This window comes from Budorcas taxicolor, chromosome 2 (genome assembly GCF_023091745.1).
Source record: "Budorcas taxicolor isolate Tak-1 chromosome 2, Takin1.1, whole genome shotgun sequence".
Lineage (NCBI taxonomy): Eukaryota > Metazoa > Chordata > Mammalia > Artiodactyla > Bovidae > Budorcas > Budorcas taxicolor.
In genome coordinates this window covers 78,701,753-78,714,833 of record NC_068911.1, presented here as the reverse complement: position 1 = coordinate 78,714,833, position 13,081 = coordinate 78,701,753, and the positions used below count along the sequence as shown (strand labels likewise).

Below are 13,081 nucleotides of genomic sequence, written 5' to 3'. Positions count from 1 at the left end.
ATTCGGATTTCCAATATTTTGGCTGTTATAAAAGTTACTAGAACAACCTGGTTCAAATCATATACACACACACACATTTTTCAATGGCTGTGCAGTTTGTCCATTTGTTGAAGCAACTTGATTCATTCAACCAGGGTCCTATGGATGGATGAGTATTTCGGTTGTTTATAAGAATCTTTTTCTTTAGGTAATATTTATAACACGCATATATTAACTTTATAACAAATTGCCAATTTTCCCACGTGACCATCTCATTTTTACTATCACTCAGAATATATGAGACTTCCAGTACCACATCTTTGCCACCATTTAGGCAGCTGGGTTTTACAAATTTGTTATAAACAGGTAATGCATTAAGTGAAAGTGGTAGTCGCTCAATCGTGTCCAACTTTTTGCAACCCCATGGACTAAAGCCCACCAGGTTCCTCTGTCCATGGAATGAATTCTCCAGGCAAGTATACTGGAGTGGGTTGCCATTTCCTTCTCCAGGGGATCTTCTTGACTCAGGGATTGAACCCAGGTATCCTGCATTGCAGGCAGATTTTTCATTGTCTGAGCCACCAGGGAAGCCCAACACTCTAATTCTATATTATTATATTTTTATATGCAGCCTGTGTGGAGATAAATAATAATTTTTTTCTTTTCAGATCTCTTAATATGGTATATTATATTAATTGGTTTTCTAATATGGAACCACTCTCGATAATTTTGGAATAAACTAAATTCAAGCATAGTGAATTATTTTTTTAATGTATTTTTAATTGGAGGATAATTCCTTCAAAATATTGTGCTGGTTGCTGTATAGCAACTTCCAATTAGCTATCTAATATTTTTAATATGCTGTTGAATTCTATTTTCTGGGATTTTTAGGATTTTTAAATCAGCCTCATACGTGAAATTAGATTATAATTTTCTGGTTTTTTTTCTTCTATCTTTATCAAGTTTAGGTATCAATTTTATGTTCTTTTTATAAAAAGACTTTGAAAATTCTTTTTCTTCTTTTCTCCCCTTAGCCTCTGGAATAAGTTATGAAGTATTGTGACTACCAGCTTCTTTGGAAGTTTGATAAAATTTCCATGCAAAACCATCTGGACCTGGTGACTTTTTATGAGATGGTTCTTTGATTTCTTTTTCCATTTCTTCTATGAAAATTGGTTTATATAAGCTCTTGTATCTGTACTAGTGTCAATTTTTACAAATTACTTTTTTTTTCAATTTTATCTATCTTTTCTAGGTTTTCAAATATATTTTATGTTAATATATCATAGACATTCTCAACCGTCTAATATTTGTTTCAATTTCATCTGTTTCAATGGTTGTTTCCCAATTCATTTTTACATATTGCTGTTTTCTCTTACTCCTTATTTGTTTGTACTGCAGTATTTTTTTTATATATTGCTAGATTTGATTCATTAATGTTTTGTATAGAATTTTTTTTAACCTATGTCCATGAGTCAGATCGATCTATTGTGTCCCGTTTCTATAAACTCTTTGTCAGATTTTTCACCAAGGTTATACTGGTCTTATAAAGTGACCTGGAAATATTTTTTATTTGCTCCTTATTTTGAAGAACTTAGGTAATATCGGTGTTTTTCTTCCTTAACTATTTAGAAGAATTCACCTGTTAAGCTATCTGGGCCTAGGGTTTTTTTTCTGGAAAAGTTTTTAAAATAACAGATTCAATTTCCATAACAGAGGACAATTAAGGTTTTCTTCCTATTTATGTCTATTTAAGTAACATTTTTCAAAGGAACTTGTTCATTTTATCCAGTTGTCAAATTTACCAGGCATATAATTTTTATGTACAATATACTTATTATTCTTTTATTGTTTGAGAGCTCTTTAGAGAGGCCCACTTTCATTATAGATATTTGTAATTTTTCCTCCTTTTTTTTCCTTGCCTAGTCTTGCTAGGGGTTTCTTAATTTTATTAATCTAGTCAAAGAACTAAGTTTGGCTTTGCTAATTTTTAGTGCCAAATTTTCTCCATTTTATTATTTTTCTCCTATATTTTTAAAAATAATTCTTTTACATTTTGAAGCTTGCTGTCCTTTTTTCCTTCAACTTTTTGAGGTTAAAAACTGAGGCTATTGAGTTTCAAATTTTCTTCTTTCCTAACAAATACATTTGAAGCTATGTTTTATTCCTAAATACTGTTTTAGTTATATTATCATTTGTATTTATTATGTTTTCATTATAATAGAATACAAAAGCATTTTTGATTTCTTTTATGATGTCTTTGATCCATGGTTTATTTAGAAGTGATTCCCCAGTTTCAAGTGGTTGTAAATTTTTAAGCTCTCTTTTGTTTTTTATTTCTAACTTAATTTCATTATGGTCCGAATGATTCCAAACTTAGAAATTTATACAATTTTTTTAACTAAGGTTTTCTTTGTGGCCAACTGTGTGGTCAATTTTTGTGACTTTTCCATTGCATTTTGGAGAATGTGTATCCTCTTTCATCAGAATTTATAGTTCAGTTTAGGCCTATGAGATCTATCTTATTGATTATGCTATTTAGGTCTCTGTTGCTTTCCTGACTCTATCTTGTGTTAAGGGAAAAAAGTTCAGATTTCCTTTTATCAGTTTATCTCTATTGCTTCTTGAATCTCATGTAGTTTCTGCTTTATGAAAGTGGTTAGTGTGTTATTGGGTGCATAAATATTAACATCTGTTATAGGTCTTCATTATGATTCAGAACACTTGGCATTTTAAAGTGTCCTTCTTTTCCTTAGGAATTTTTTGCTTGAGTTTTAACTTTTGGTGTCAAGAGTGCAACCCCATCAGATTGACAAGTTTTTCACCATAAATATACACAATATTATGTGATTATTATATCTATGTAATACAAGAGAGAAAGACAGTTGGCAATGTTGTCTGTATACAGCAAAAAAATACCCCTAACATGGCAATGAGCACCAGACTGGCCCAAAATACTGGACATTGCAGGACAGGAAGATGAAAGTACAAGCTATGATAGACAAACTTAAATGTCTGCAGGTGCCAGGCAAATAAGATATAAAAATAAACTGGGCCGGGGAAAGTGGCTACTTATGCGTATTACCTGAATGTAAATGTGTAACATACATAGATGTGTGTGTGTGTGTGTGTGTGTGTGTGTGTGTGTGTGTGTGTGTGTAGGGGGCACAATAGTGAGTTGAAAATAATGTGACCTTTCAGAAGGAGGCAACTGGTATTTATCTTTAGAAGAGATTTGGTTTGTGGGTCTAATATTGCCTGATGATCTAATTTTTCAAGAAACATGAGAAATCAACATTTTAATATAAAGTACCTTGGTTTTTTGATGTTGGCTGAAGGCATTAAAGTACTGTGAAGCAATTTAAAACATGAAACCATATCTGTGCATCAGATTTGGCTTATGGCTTACCAACTTAGGAAGCCAGAGTATTTGGAAAGAGTGGGACCATAAAGAAGAGAGAATACAGACACTGATGAAGAAGCTTGAAATTTTATTTAGTTTATCTTTTATATACTGAAAGCTGAGCATTTTTATGACAAAAGTTTCAAGGAGAAAATTCTCTTTCCCATCTCACAACTGTGGCTACCAGTCCTCCCCCTTATCTTATTATAATGCAAATATGTTGTGATTGGAGTAATTTATATATACAAATTATATCACAGAGAAATAATTTCATTGCTAAGCAGATTAGCAGAGGAAAAGAAATAGAATCTGAATTATCATATTTTAAAGCTGATATTTTAGCACTATTTTGACAATGGTGTATTCAATTTATAATCTTTTGGTTATACAATATTAAAAGGAAATTTATTTATTTGCATGCAAGCAATATGGCTTTAGAATACAGCTGTTAAATTTACAGAACTTAAAATTTTAAACATCCCACATGGCTGGCAGGTGATATTGTGAAGATGATCTTGAGTAATGAATGACACACTTACTTCCTAGAAATTAAAAAAAAGAGAGAGCAATGATTATTTAACATAGTATAATATATAGATGATACAGTTAACTTAGCCAGAAAATGTTTCAATGATTTATTTTGATAAAGACTGTTCATCTTCTCATTTTATGCATCCGTTTGTGTTTTGAACTCTTCAAATATTTACCTTCAAAGATGGCTTATCCTAACTTGTCCCTAGCGAGAAATATAAAGTGTATAGATAATTATAAAAAGTAATTACAACCAACCTATTACATACCTATTAATCCTGGCATTTAAATTTTACTTCTATACTTATTGCATTAAGTATTTAAATATCATATATACTGGTATTTTACTTTGTGCTATAATTTCAACATATAGAGCAATTTGCAATATTATTAATATATGACCAGCGGAACATCTCCATACCTGTATTCCTAATGACTTGTCCCTTACCAACATTCAGGAAAAGTATTTGGAATCAATGAGTGAAAGGATGAAATTGTAATGATCAGAAACAAATATAATAATATACTCTTGAATGATTCATAATTTTGATTGTATACCAAGAGAGTAAAGACTCTCTCCTTCATGTAGCAACAACCTATAGCAGTATGATAATACCTATGAAAGTTTTGATGGTTTCAGGGATGAACCAAAATACAGTCACCTGTCAGTAACTTTCGTCTGAAGCAACCAGTTTATAAAGTCTCGGGTAGCAAGACTATCGAGAACGGTGTTCATCTCATCAGAGAAAGAGCCATCGGCGTGTCTGCGGCGGAGTTCTTCAACGATGTTGACTTCTCCTGGGAAACTGAGAAATGGAGGGGTAAGATCAGCATTTGGTTAAACATTTCAAAGAAATGCTTATTGGTTGCCTGCTTCTGGTAACCTGTGTAAGGGTAACTGAGAAAACCATATGTTTCTATTTACAGAGGGCTTACCACAAAAAGCCTCATAACCTGAATGTCAGAAAAGGAATTAGGTAGACAAGTGCAGAGCCAGGACCTGAAACAAAGCCCTTTTCTGTATTCCAGCTGCTTCTAAGATTTTAGTGTATTGTCAACATAAAACTTATTATTGAAACTATTGATTTGACTGTATTCAGAAAATGGAGAAGGAAATGGCAACCCACTCCAGTGTTCTTGCCTGGAGAATCCCAGGGTTGGGGGAGCCTGGTGGGCTGCCATCTCTGGGGTCACACAGAGTCGGACACGACTGAAGGAACTTATCAGCAGCAGCAGCATATTCAGAAAAATATAATATATCCTATAAAACTAATGGTGAGCAAAACAGCCTTGTCAAGTACAGTCTTAAGGGATTAAACCTTAGTCTATATTAGATATTTCCTCTGGTTTGTTTAACAGAATTTGGGGTATCTCTTTAAAACACTATAAAATAATCTTGTGTGACTATTTTCCCATTGATTTTATAAATTTTATTGCTGCTGTTTTAAAGATCAGTGACAATACTAGTTCCCTTTTGTCTTGAGAGCTCCTTAAAATCTCAATATGCTTACTGAAAATCGCACTAAAGACATCCCTGATGGTCCACTGGTTAATACTCTGTGTTTCCAACTTCAGGGGGCCTGGGTTGATCCATGGTTGGGAAACTAGGATCCCACATGCCATAAGGTATGGCAAAAAAAAAAAAAAACCCACTAAAGATAAAAATAGAGTACAACATGAATTTCTTGATTTTCATAATTCGATCAAAATGGTCACAAGAAAATGAGATGGTCTGTTTGGTCTGTGGGTCTGTTTGGCTGTGGTAAGATCCAAGGAAGTACCTCAAGGTCTTAGGCTCATTTTCAACTGTAATAATTTAATGATTATCTCTATGGTAGTCTCATAAAAAATGGATACATCATTAAATAGTTGAATGTTTCCACATATTTTTGTTTTGAATGTCATTTCATTAAACATCTTTAGTTCCTTCATCGCATTTTTACCTGAATACTTACTAACACATAAACTATGTAAATATTTAAAATGAAACTAAGTTTTCAGCATTATTTCTTCTCTTCCCTTATCCCTAGTTTTTTTGGACAGTCCTAATTTAAGCTTATTTTCCTAGTGTAGTTATCAGAAGTACTCTGTTTATCCTCAGAAGTATCCTGGACTGGTACATTAATACCTAATTTTAACGCAACTAATAATGGAGGATAAATAGTAACCTGTGTGATGCTATCGTTAATACTTGCTCTCAAAGATAAAACAGATGAGACTTTTATAAACTGTCTCCCACCAACAGGAGTTATTCCCTTACTTTGTGAGACTATATTAATGGCTTCATAATGCAGATCCATTTATGGATAACTGTAATCTAAGTTTTCAGCATCAAGCAAAAAAAAAAAAAAAATTAAATAAGAATGTACAGACTTACTCTCGCCTTCCTCGGCCTTTCACCAGCCAAGCAATGAATTCCTTGGCAGCTTGGCCTTCCAAATAAGAACTTACATCACTGGTAAAGGTCCCTTCAGCATGTCTCTCAAATTCATCATGACGTTTGGCAATGTTATTCCTGAAAGAAATGTGAAAGTTAAATTGAAGATCTGTCTCTTTAGCAATATGGTTCTCACCTATAAGCAATGGCAGCTTCGGGTTCTGGATTCTGTGTGGAGGGGGCTTAGAGGGAGATTTGGGGAGATGAGGGTGTGTAGGAGACTCATCAGAAAGCTACATTAATTATTGGGAGTGAAGGTTGATGGGGGCAATCTAATGACAATTAAGGGAAGCTAAGCTCCCTCACTCCACCCAGTGACCCATTTTCACCTCTTCTGCTTGTCTGTGTCATTAATTCTTAAAGCTGCCCTTACTTCAGTCCAAAAGTGTGGGGGCTATCTACTGTGCCATGCCACTTGCTAACAAAGCGGCAGCTTGTTATTTGTACATCTGGGGTCGTGTGTGCGTACTCTGTCACTCACTCTGGGACCCCATGGACTATAGCCTGTCAGGCTCCACTGTCCATGGAATTTTCCAGGCAGGAATAGTGGAGTGGGTTTCTATTTCTTTCTCCAATACATGGGGTCAGAGTTAGTTTATTGAATCAAAGGAAAGCAAAGGAGTGTCACAAAATGTCATTGAAAGGACCACAGGATAATGGATTAAAGGAAATGTATGATGGTCTAGCAGTGAGGAAAGCTAAGAGAATGACCTTACATCACCCTCACGTGTGTACAGAATGCCCCATGGAAGGGGTTGACCAGAAAGATGGTCAGCTGCTCCATCATATATAAGCCCTGGAAGGTTTCATCTTAAACACAACAGAAACCACCTGGGAGCTAGGATTATTTTACGTTCATTTGCCAAGTTGTGACGTCGTCTCTCTAGAAATGAAGACAGTTTGCATTTTTTCAAATTTGCGATTTCTCCTGTTTCACCAATGCATGCTCAGTAGCTCAGTCATGTCCGACTCTTTGTGACCCCATGGACTGTAACCCGCCAGGGTCCTCTGTCCATGGAATTTTCCAGGCAAGAATACTAGAGCAGGTTGCCATTTCCTCCTCCAGGGGATCTGCCTGACTCAGGGACAGATCCTGCATCTCTTATGTCTCCTGCATTGGTAGGTGGATTCAATACCACTGAGCCACCTGGGAAGCCCCATCTGTAATCCTTAGCAAGAACTTCTGGTGTCTTCTTTGACGATGATCACCATCTTTCCTGTACTCTCCACTTTACGAATTTTTGGTCAACAATCCTCTTTAATTCTTCTTGCTGGTTTCTCTCTTTCTCTCTACCCTTCTCCATTCTATCCAGACAAATATATTCCCTTTTCCTGATTTTTAGATTCCTTCAGCTACTTTGCATGCATAACTCCCTCCCTTTGTGGGCCACCCTCCAAAGAAATTGTGAAATTCCACCATCCCTGTGAAACCCTGGTGGCTGATTTCCTCCAGTAGCCTCATGCAGCAAAAACCCCAACACTGTCAAAGAAATTCAACATTAAAATGTATGCCTTACGATAGGCTTGTGTTCCTATGTGCCTTCTTCTCTCTTTATGCTGTGCTGCTAGGCTGTAATTTTAATGTGTATCTTGGATTGTATTCTACAAGAAAAAGACTGCATCTGTTTCCATTTCTCACCGTGATGAACTTGGCTAGAGGATATTTTGAATGTGATCATAGTCATGAGTTTGAACCCTACAAGAGAATGTTGAATTTGCTCTTGTCTTTCGGTCAGGAATTAGATTCCTAACCTTGCAGTTTCACAAAAGTCAGCTTTCAGTTTTAAAATAAAATCGGCAACAGAGTAAATATTGCTAAGACCAAAGTTGGGAAAACTATTTAAAGTCTATGTCCCATTTGAGGGTAGGTAATGAAGGCAATGGCACCCCACTCCAGTACTCTTGCCTGGAAAATCCCATGGATGGAGGAGCCTGGTGGGCTGCAGTCCATGGGGTCGCTAGGAGTCGGACACGACTGAGCGATTTCACTTTCATTTTTCACTTTCATGCATTGGAGAAGGAATGGCAACCCACTCCAGTGTTCTTGCCTGGAGAATCCCAAGGACAGCGGAGCCTGGTGGGCTGCCGTCTATGGGGTCGTACAGAGTCGGATATGACTGAAGCGACTTAGCAGCAAGAGTTTTGAAGGGGTGATGGGTGGGACATGCAAAGGCATAATATGGAGGTTAGCACCACCAAGCTTAAACATTATCAGAATCAAATGAGTTTATGGGCATTATTTGATACGTATGATAACTTAAGAAAGTCAGGAAGAATTTTAGACATATTTAAGTAATACATTTGAGCGTACACTTCTGATGAGGTTCAAATTCTTACTTGTTTCTCTTGGTATTCATCAGCCACTGCACGAAATCCTGGGCGCGCCTGGAGTCCAGGTACTTGCTGTAGTCACTGGTGAATGTGCCCTGTGAGTGGCGCTTGTCTTCACTGATCTGATCCGGATCGCCGAGCGGGTCGGTCTGGGGAGCTGGGAATGAACTGTGAAGAACAGTGATTGGTGCAACTACATCTCTCCTCAAGAGCAGATTCACTTGAGAAGCAGCTTCTCTACAAAATATGGAACCACATGAAGCTGGAAGGCAGGTTCCCTGAGCATTTTAGTTGGCAGTTCAGAAAGACCTTAATTTGCCATGGGAATCCCATGGTTTTACCAGGGTTGAATATACTCTGATTTGGAATTCTAGCAACTGATTTTTCAACTGGCTTCTCTTTTTCTGAAATAGGATTAAATAAATCTTTTTTCAACAAATTCATCTACTCATTATGTTAATAATGCCAGAAGAGAGCAACACGCCTTGAATATTTTAAAAGAGTGAAGCGTCCCAAATCATTTTTGTTTGGGCAGCAGATTTATATTCCAAATTCTGTTTTGCATATATCACTATAAAAAAGTAGCTCCATCACCTGGCTATGTGGCAGCTAACGGAAAGACAATTGAAAGTTCAGAGAAAGAAAAGAAAAAGCCCACTTGCTAATTTGAAACTGTGTAGTGGATAATCCACATGCCAATAATCAACAGTTGGCTGGCATGGCTATGTGGGGAAATATTCAATATGATTAAGACTCAAAATAGAAATGAGATACTATTTTTACCTGTCAAATTAGCAAGGATTAAATACCGGGGAGGATATTGTGAGAGGAGTATTTCTATAATGCCAGTGGGAATGTGCATGTGTATTAGTTTTCTGGAAAGCAAGTTGGCAAGATATTATAAAAAAATTTAAACTCATTCAAATCCTTTGACATAATTATTTTACCACTAGAAATAAATCCTCAGAAAATAGTAAGAAATGTAGGAAAAATGTTATTGGCAGGCTTTTTGTAGGAAAATTTGAAGAACGCTTAAGTATTCAAAAGAGGAGGGGTAGCTAAATAAATATTGTACATTTATAAGATGGAATAGTATGTAGTCGTTAAATATCATATGTTTAATAGATATTTGTAATGTTATAAAAGTAATCTAACAATAACATGCTAAGAGAAGAAATACAATGCAAAGCTGTAACTGATCTGGGATGTATTTATATACAGTACCTGCATATTGTCTATCATGAATGTACATGTAAAATTTCTTACTAATTTTATAATTAGTAGGAAATGATGTTATTTTTTAAAATAAAAAGAAAAAGTTGGTGAGAATAATTAAAATGATCTACCATGCAGTGTGAGTAATGAATGGACAGACAGGATCAGCCAAAGATTTCAAAGAGCTATAATTTCCCATGTATCATATTTTTCAACATTCCCCACTCCCTTGGTTATGAAATAACCTACTCCTATATGTACTCCAGAAAAGCCTTTATCACAATGATACTTTAAACATCTGACAACTGTGCAGGGCGTTTATTCCAAATTACTGAGACCTATTGACTAGTCACAGTTATCTTGGGCTGTATAATAAGCATAGTGCTATGTTAGTTCAAATCTAAAGATTTAATACCTGGATTTCTCCTCTGTGTTCTGAAGGGAACGTTGCCAGCTGCCTTGTGCCAGCATTACAAGCAATCCAGCCACAAAGTAAAGGCTTTTCATTTTTGCTGCCTGTTGAAACACAGAGTCAAAGGAGACATAAAGACACTCAACCATATTTACAAGTGTCAGCTGAATTAGTTCAGTTTTCACTAAGTAAATATTGAGAGTAGAAAGAAAAAACTAGTCACCAATTTTATTCTGATTATATTTCTAGCTTAATTTAAAATATTATATTTTTCTTGCAGTTTTTTTTTTTTTTGGTGGCTGAAAAGAATACAAAAGATGTGTAGCACTATGAAACTTCTTCATTAGTGTAGGACACTTCTGTTAATAATTGGAAGGCTCATTTCCAGACTTGAAATTAAAAATGTCCATGATAAACATTGAAAATACCCACTGTAGATGATATGCTACATATGGTTAGCTTGAATGGCACCTTATCCATGATCCCACCCTCTTCACTATCAGTCTGGCTTTCAATTAATAGTCCTTCACTTCCAAGCGTTTACATTATACTGCATTTCAACCATCTTAAAGCAGCCTCAGGCTACAACTTGGCATACCAGCTGTCGGTTCAGATGTATTATTCATTTATATTTTAAATAGTGTAACTTGGTCTAGACTTTGTAATTATAAAGCGGCCAACAGATTTGAGGTATTTTAGGGTGCTTTGACCTGTTCTAAATTAAAGGAAAAAAATCATTTTAAAGACAAGCAATTTGCAACAAGAACTAATGCTTCTGGCAACTTGAACAATCACAACTAAGAAACTAAGAGATCACTGTCATAAAGAAAATTAATGCTTGCTTCTGAAGTCTTGAAAGTCCCCAGGTTGTTTTATAATTGGACTGAGTCCAGGATGTGTCATTCACTGCTAGTGACACCCTAGACCATGTTGCAAGATACCTTGCATCACAAGCAGATGCCCCGTGAGGCCATAGGATGCCAAGGACATGATGATGTACTGTGGATGGGGTGGGGTGGAACCAGCCTGAGTGTGGGGCAGAACGACCCCATAGGACAAGCACCTCTATTTTCTGAATGAAAACCTCAAATCCAGTGTTTGTTGTAAACTTCTCTCTGCTTCTTTCAAGTCTGACCATATTTACTTTGAGAAATGGGGATTTCAATCCAAGTTTGATTATGCTTATTTGCTAAAAATTTGACTGAGTATTTTTAGCAAATGGCATTTGGCTTGAAATGAGTATTTTACAAATATTATCATTTTAAACTATCAACCTTGTCTTTAACATCTTAGCCATATTTCCTATCTTTCTTTGGCACTAAAACATGAGGACTGTAAATACCTGGAGTGGTGTTTTTTTTTCCCCTTTGAAATATTGCCTTTAAGATTAAGTGATCAATTAGATAAAGCAACACAATAGGCATTACATGTTCATCCTTTATTTATCAATATTCAATTACTAATTTGGTGTGTTTCTGTGCTTCAGTTTATACAGTTGGCAAACTTTGGAAATCTTGCCAAATATATAGGCAGGGTCTTTGACTGCAATTTTTAATTATAAATTCATATTTTCAGAAACATAAAAAATTAAAGCAACCATTCCTCTTTAGGATTACATCACTATTGGAAAGTCAACTGAAAACTATAATTGCTTTCATGTAATGTCCCTAAAGGTTTTACAATATCTTCTATTATATTCTCTGGAGGCAGATATGGAACAGGTAGTTTCTGGGAGAGCTGGTATAAGAAACAACCACAGAGAAGTCAGTGTTTGAAGTCCTCCCCAAGCGGTAGAATATTTCTATTCGAATAAATAATTGATTTTTGAAACTTTATTTATTCATTGTGTAAAAGTCAACAGAATTGTGAAATATTTAAGTATAAGGATTTTTGAATACTGCTACTTGAGAAACCAAACATTTGCATCATTTTGTTATCAAAATCTTATTCATTAAGGAGAGACTTTCCAATTACTCTCTCACCCCTGCTTTAGCCTACAGAGAGAGTCTGCAGTTTAATAAAATCTACATTTCCACTCAAATTTAAAAGGAGATGTGGTACCAATCATATTTCCTAAATAGGAAGTCTTTTGCAAAGATTAATCTTTGATCTAGGCAAGGTGCCATATATTATATAATATATCCCTAAGTATACTGGTGCCATAGGCCAAATAAATTCTTTTAAAACTGGCTAGATAATTGCTTCTCACAGGTATTAATTAGTATGTGTGAAAGAAAACATACCACATGGAACTTCCCTGGTGGTCCAGTGGTTAAGAGACTGTGCTCCCAATACAGGGGCCACAGGTTCGATCCCTGGTTGGGAAACTAAGATCCTGAATTTGACAGGGAGATGTGAAAACCAAGAAACACAAAAAACATGATGAGATCATTTTCTCCACTGAAGATCTTTGTAAAATTGTTCCTTGTCCTTAAGAGTTTAAATAGGTACTTTAGAACATCTGATATTTTTTCTTAAGGTATTTACTAAAATTTCATTTTGGAATTTAGACATTTTAGATAGTTTATTTATTACTATTGGTCCCCCAAACATAGTAATTATTAATCTGTGCTTTTACTCAGCTCCATCCACAGAATTCCCAATAACTGATGACATTTCTTCTCTGCCCTAAATATGCTATGTCTTATCTACAAAGAGCTGATTTCATGGACTTTGATTTTTGATAGCCTTATCAGAAATTTGAATATTTGAATGATGATGTTGATTTTGCTCTTCTGGAAAACCATACGTTTTCATTGGTAAGGCTCAATTA

At 35.4% G+C, this 13,081-nt stretch overlaps 1 protein-coding gene across 1 annotated transcript; it reads right to left on the bottom strand.

Moving 5' to 3' along the window:
• Positions 1-4,571: 4,571 nt before the first annotated feature.
• Positions 4,572-10,403, bottom strand: GCG (glucagon). The gene is made up of 4 exons (XM_052636205.1): positions 10,312-10,403; positions 8,688-8,849; positions 6,291-6,428; positions 4,572-4,719 (listed from the first exon to the last, which is right to left on the bottom strand). The coding sequence occupies exons 1-4, from the start codon at positions 10,401-10,403 to the stop codon at positions 4,572-4,574; spliced, it is 540 nt and encodes a 179-aa protein (XP_052492165.1).
• Between the last annotated feature and the right edge of the window lie 2,678 nt (positions 10,404-13,081).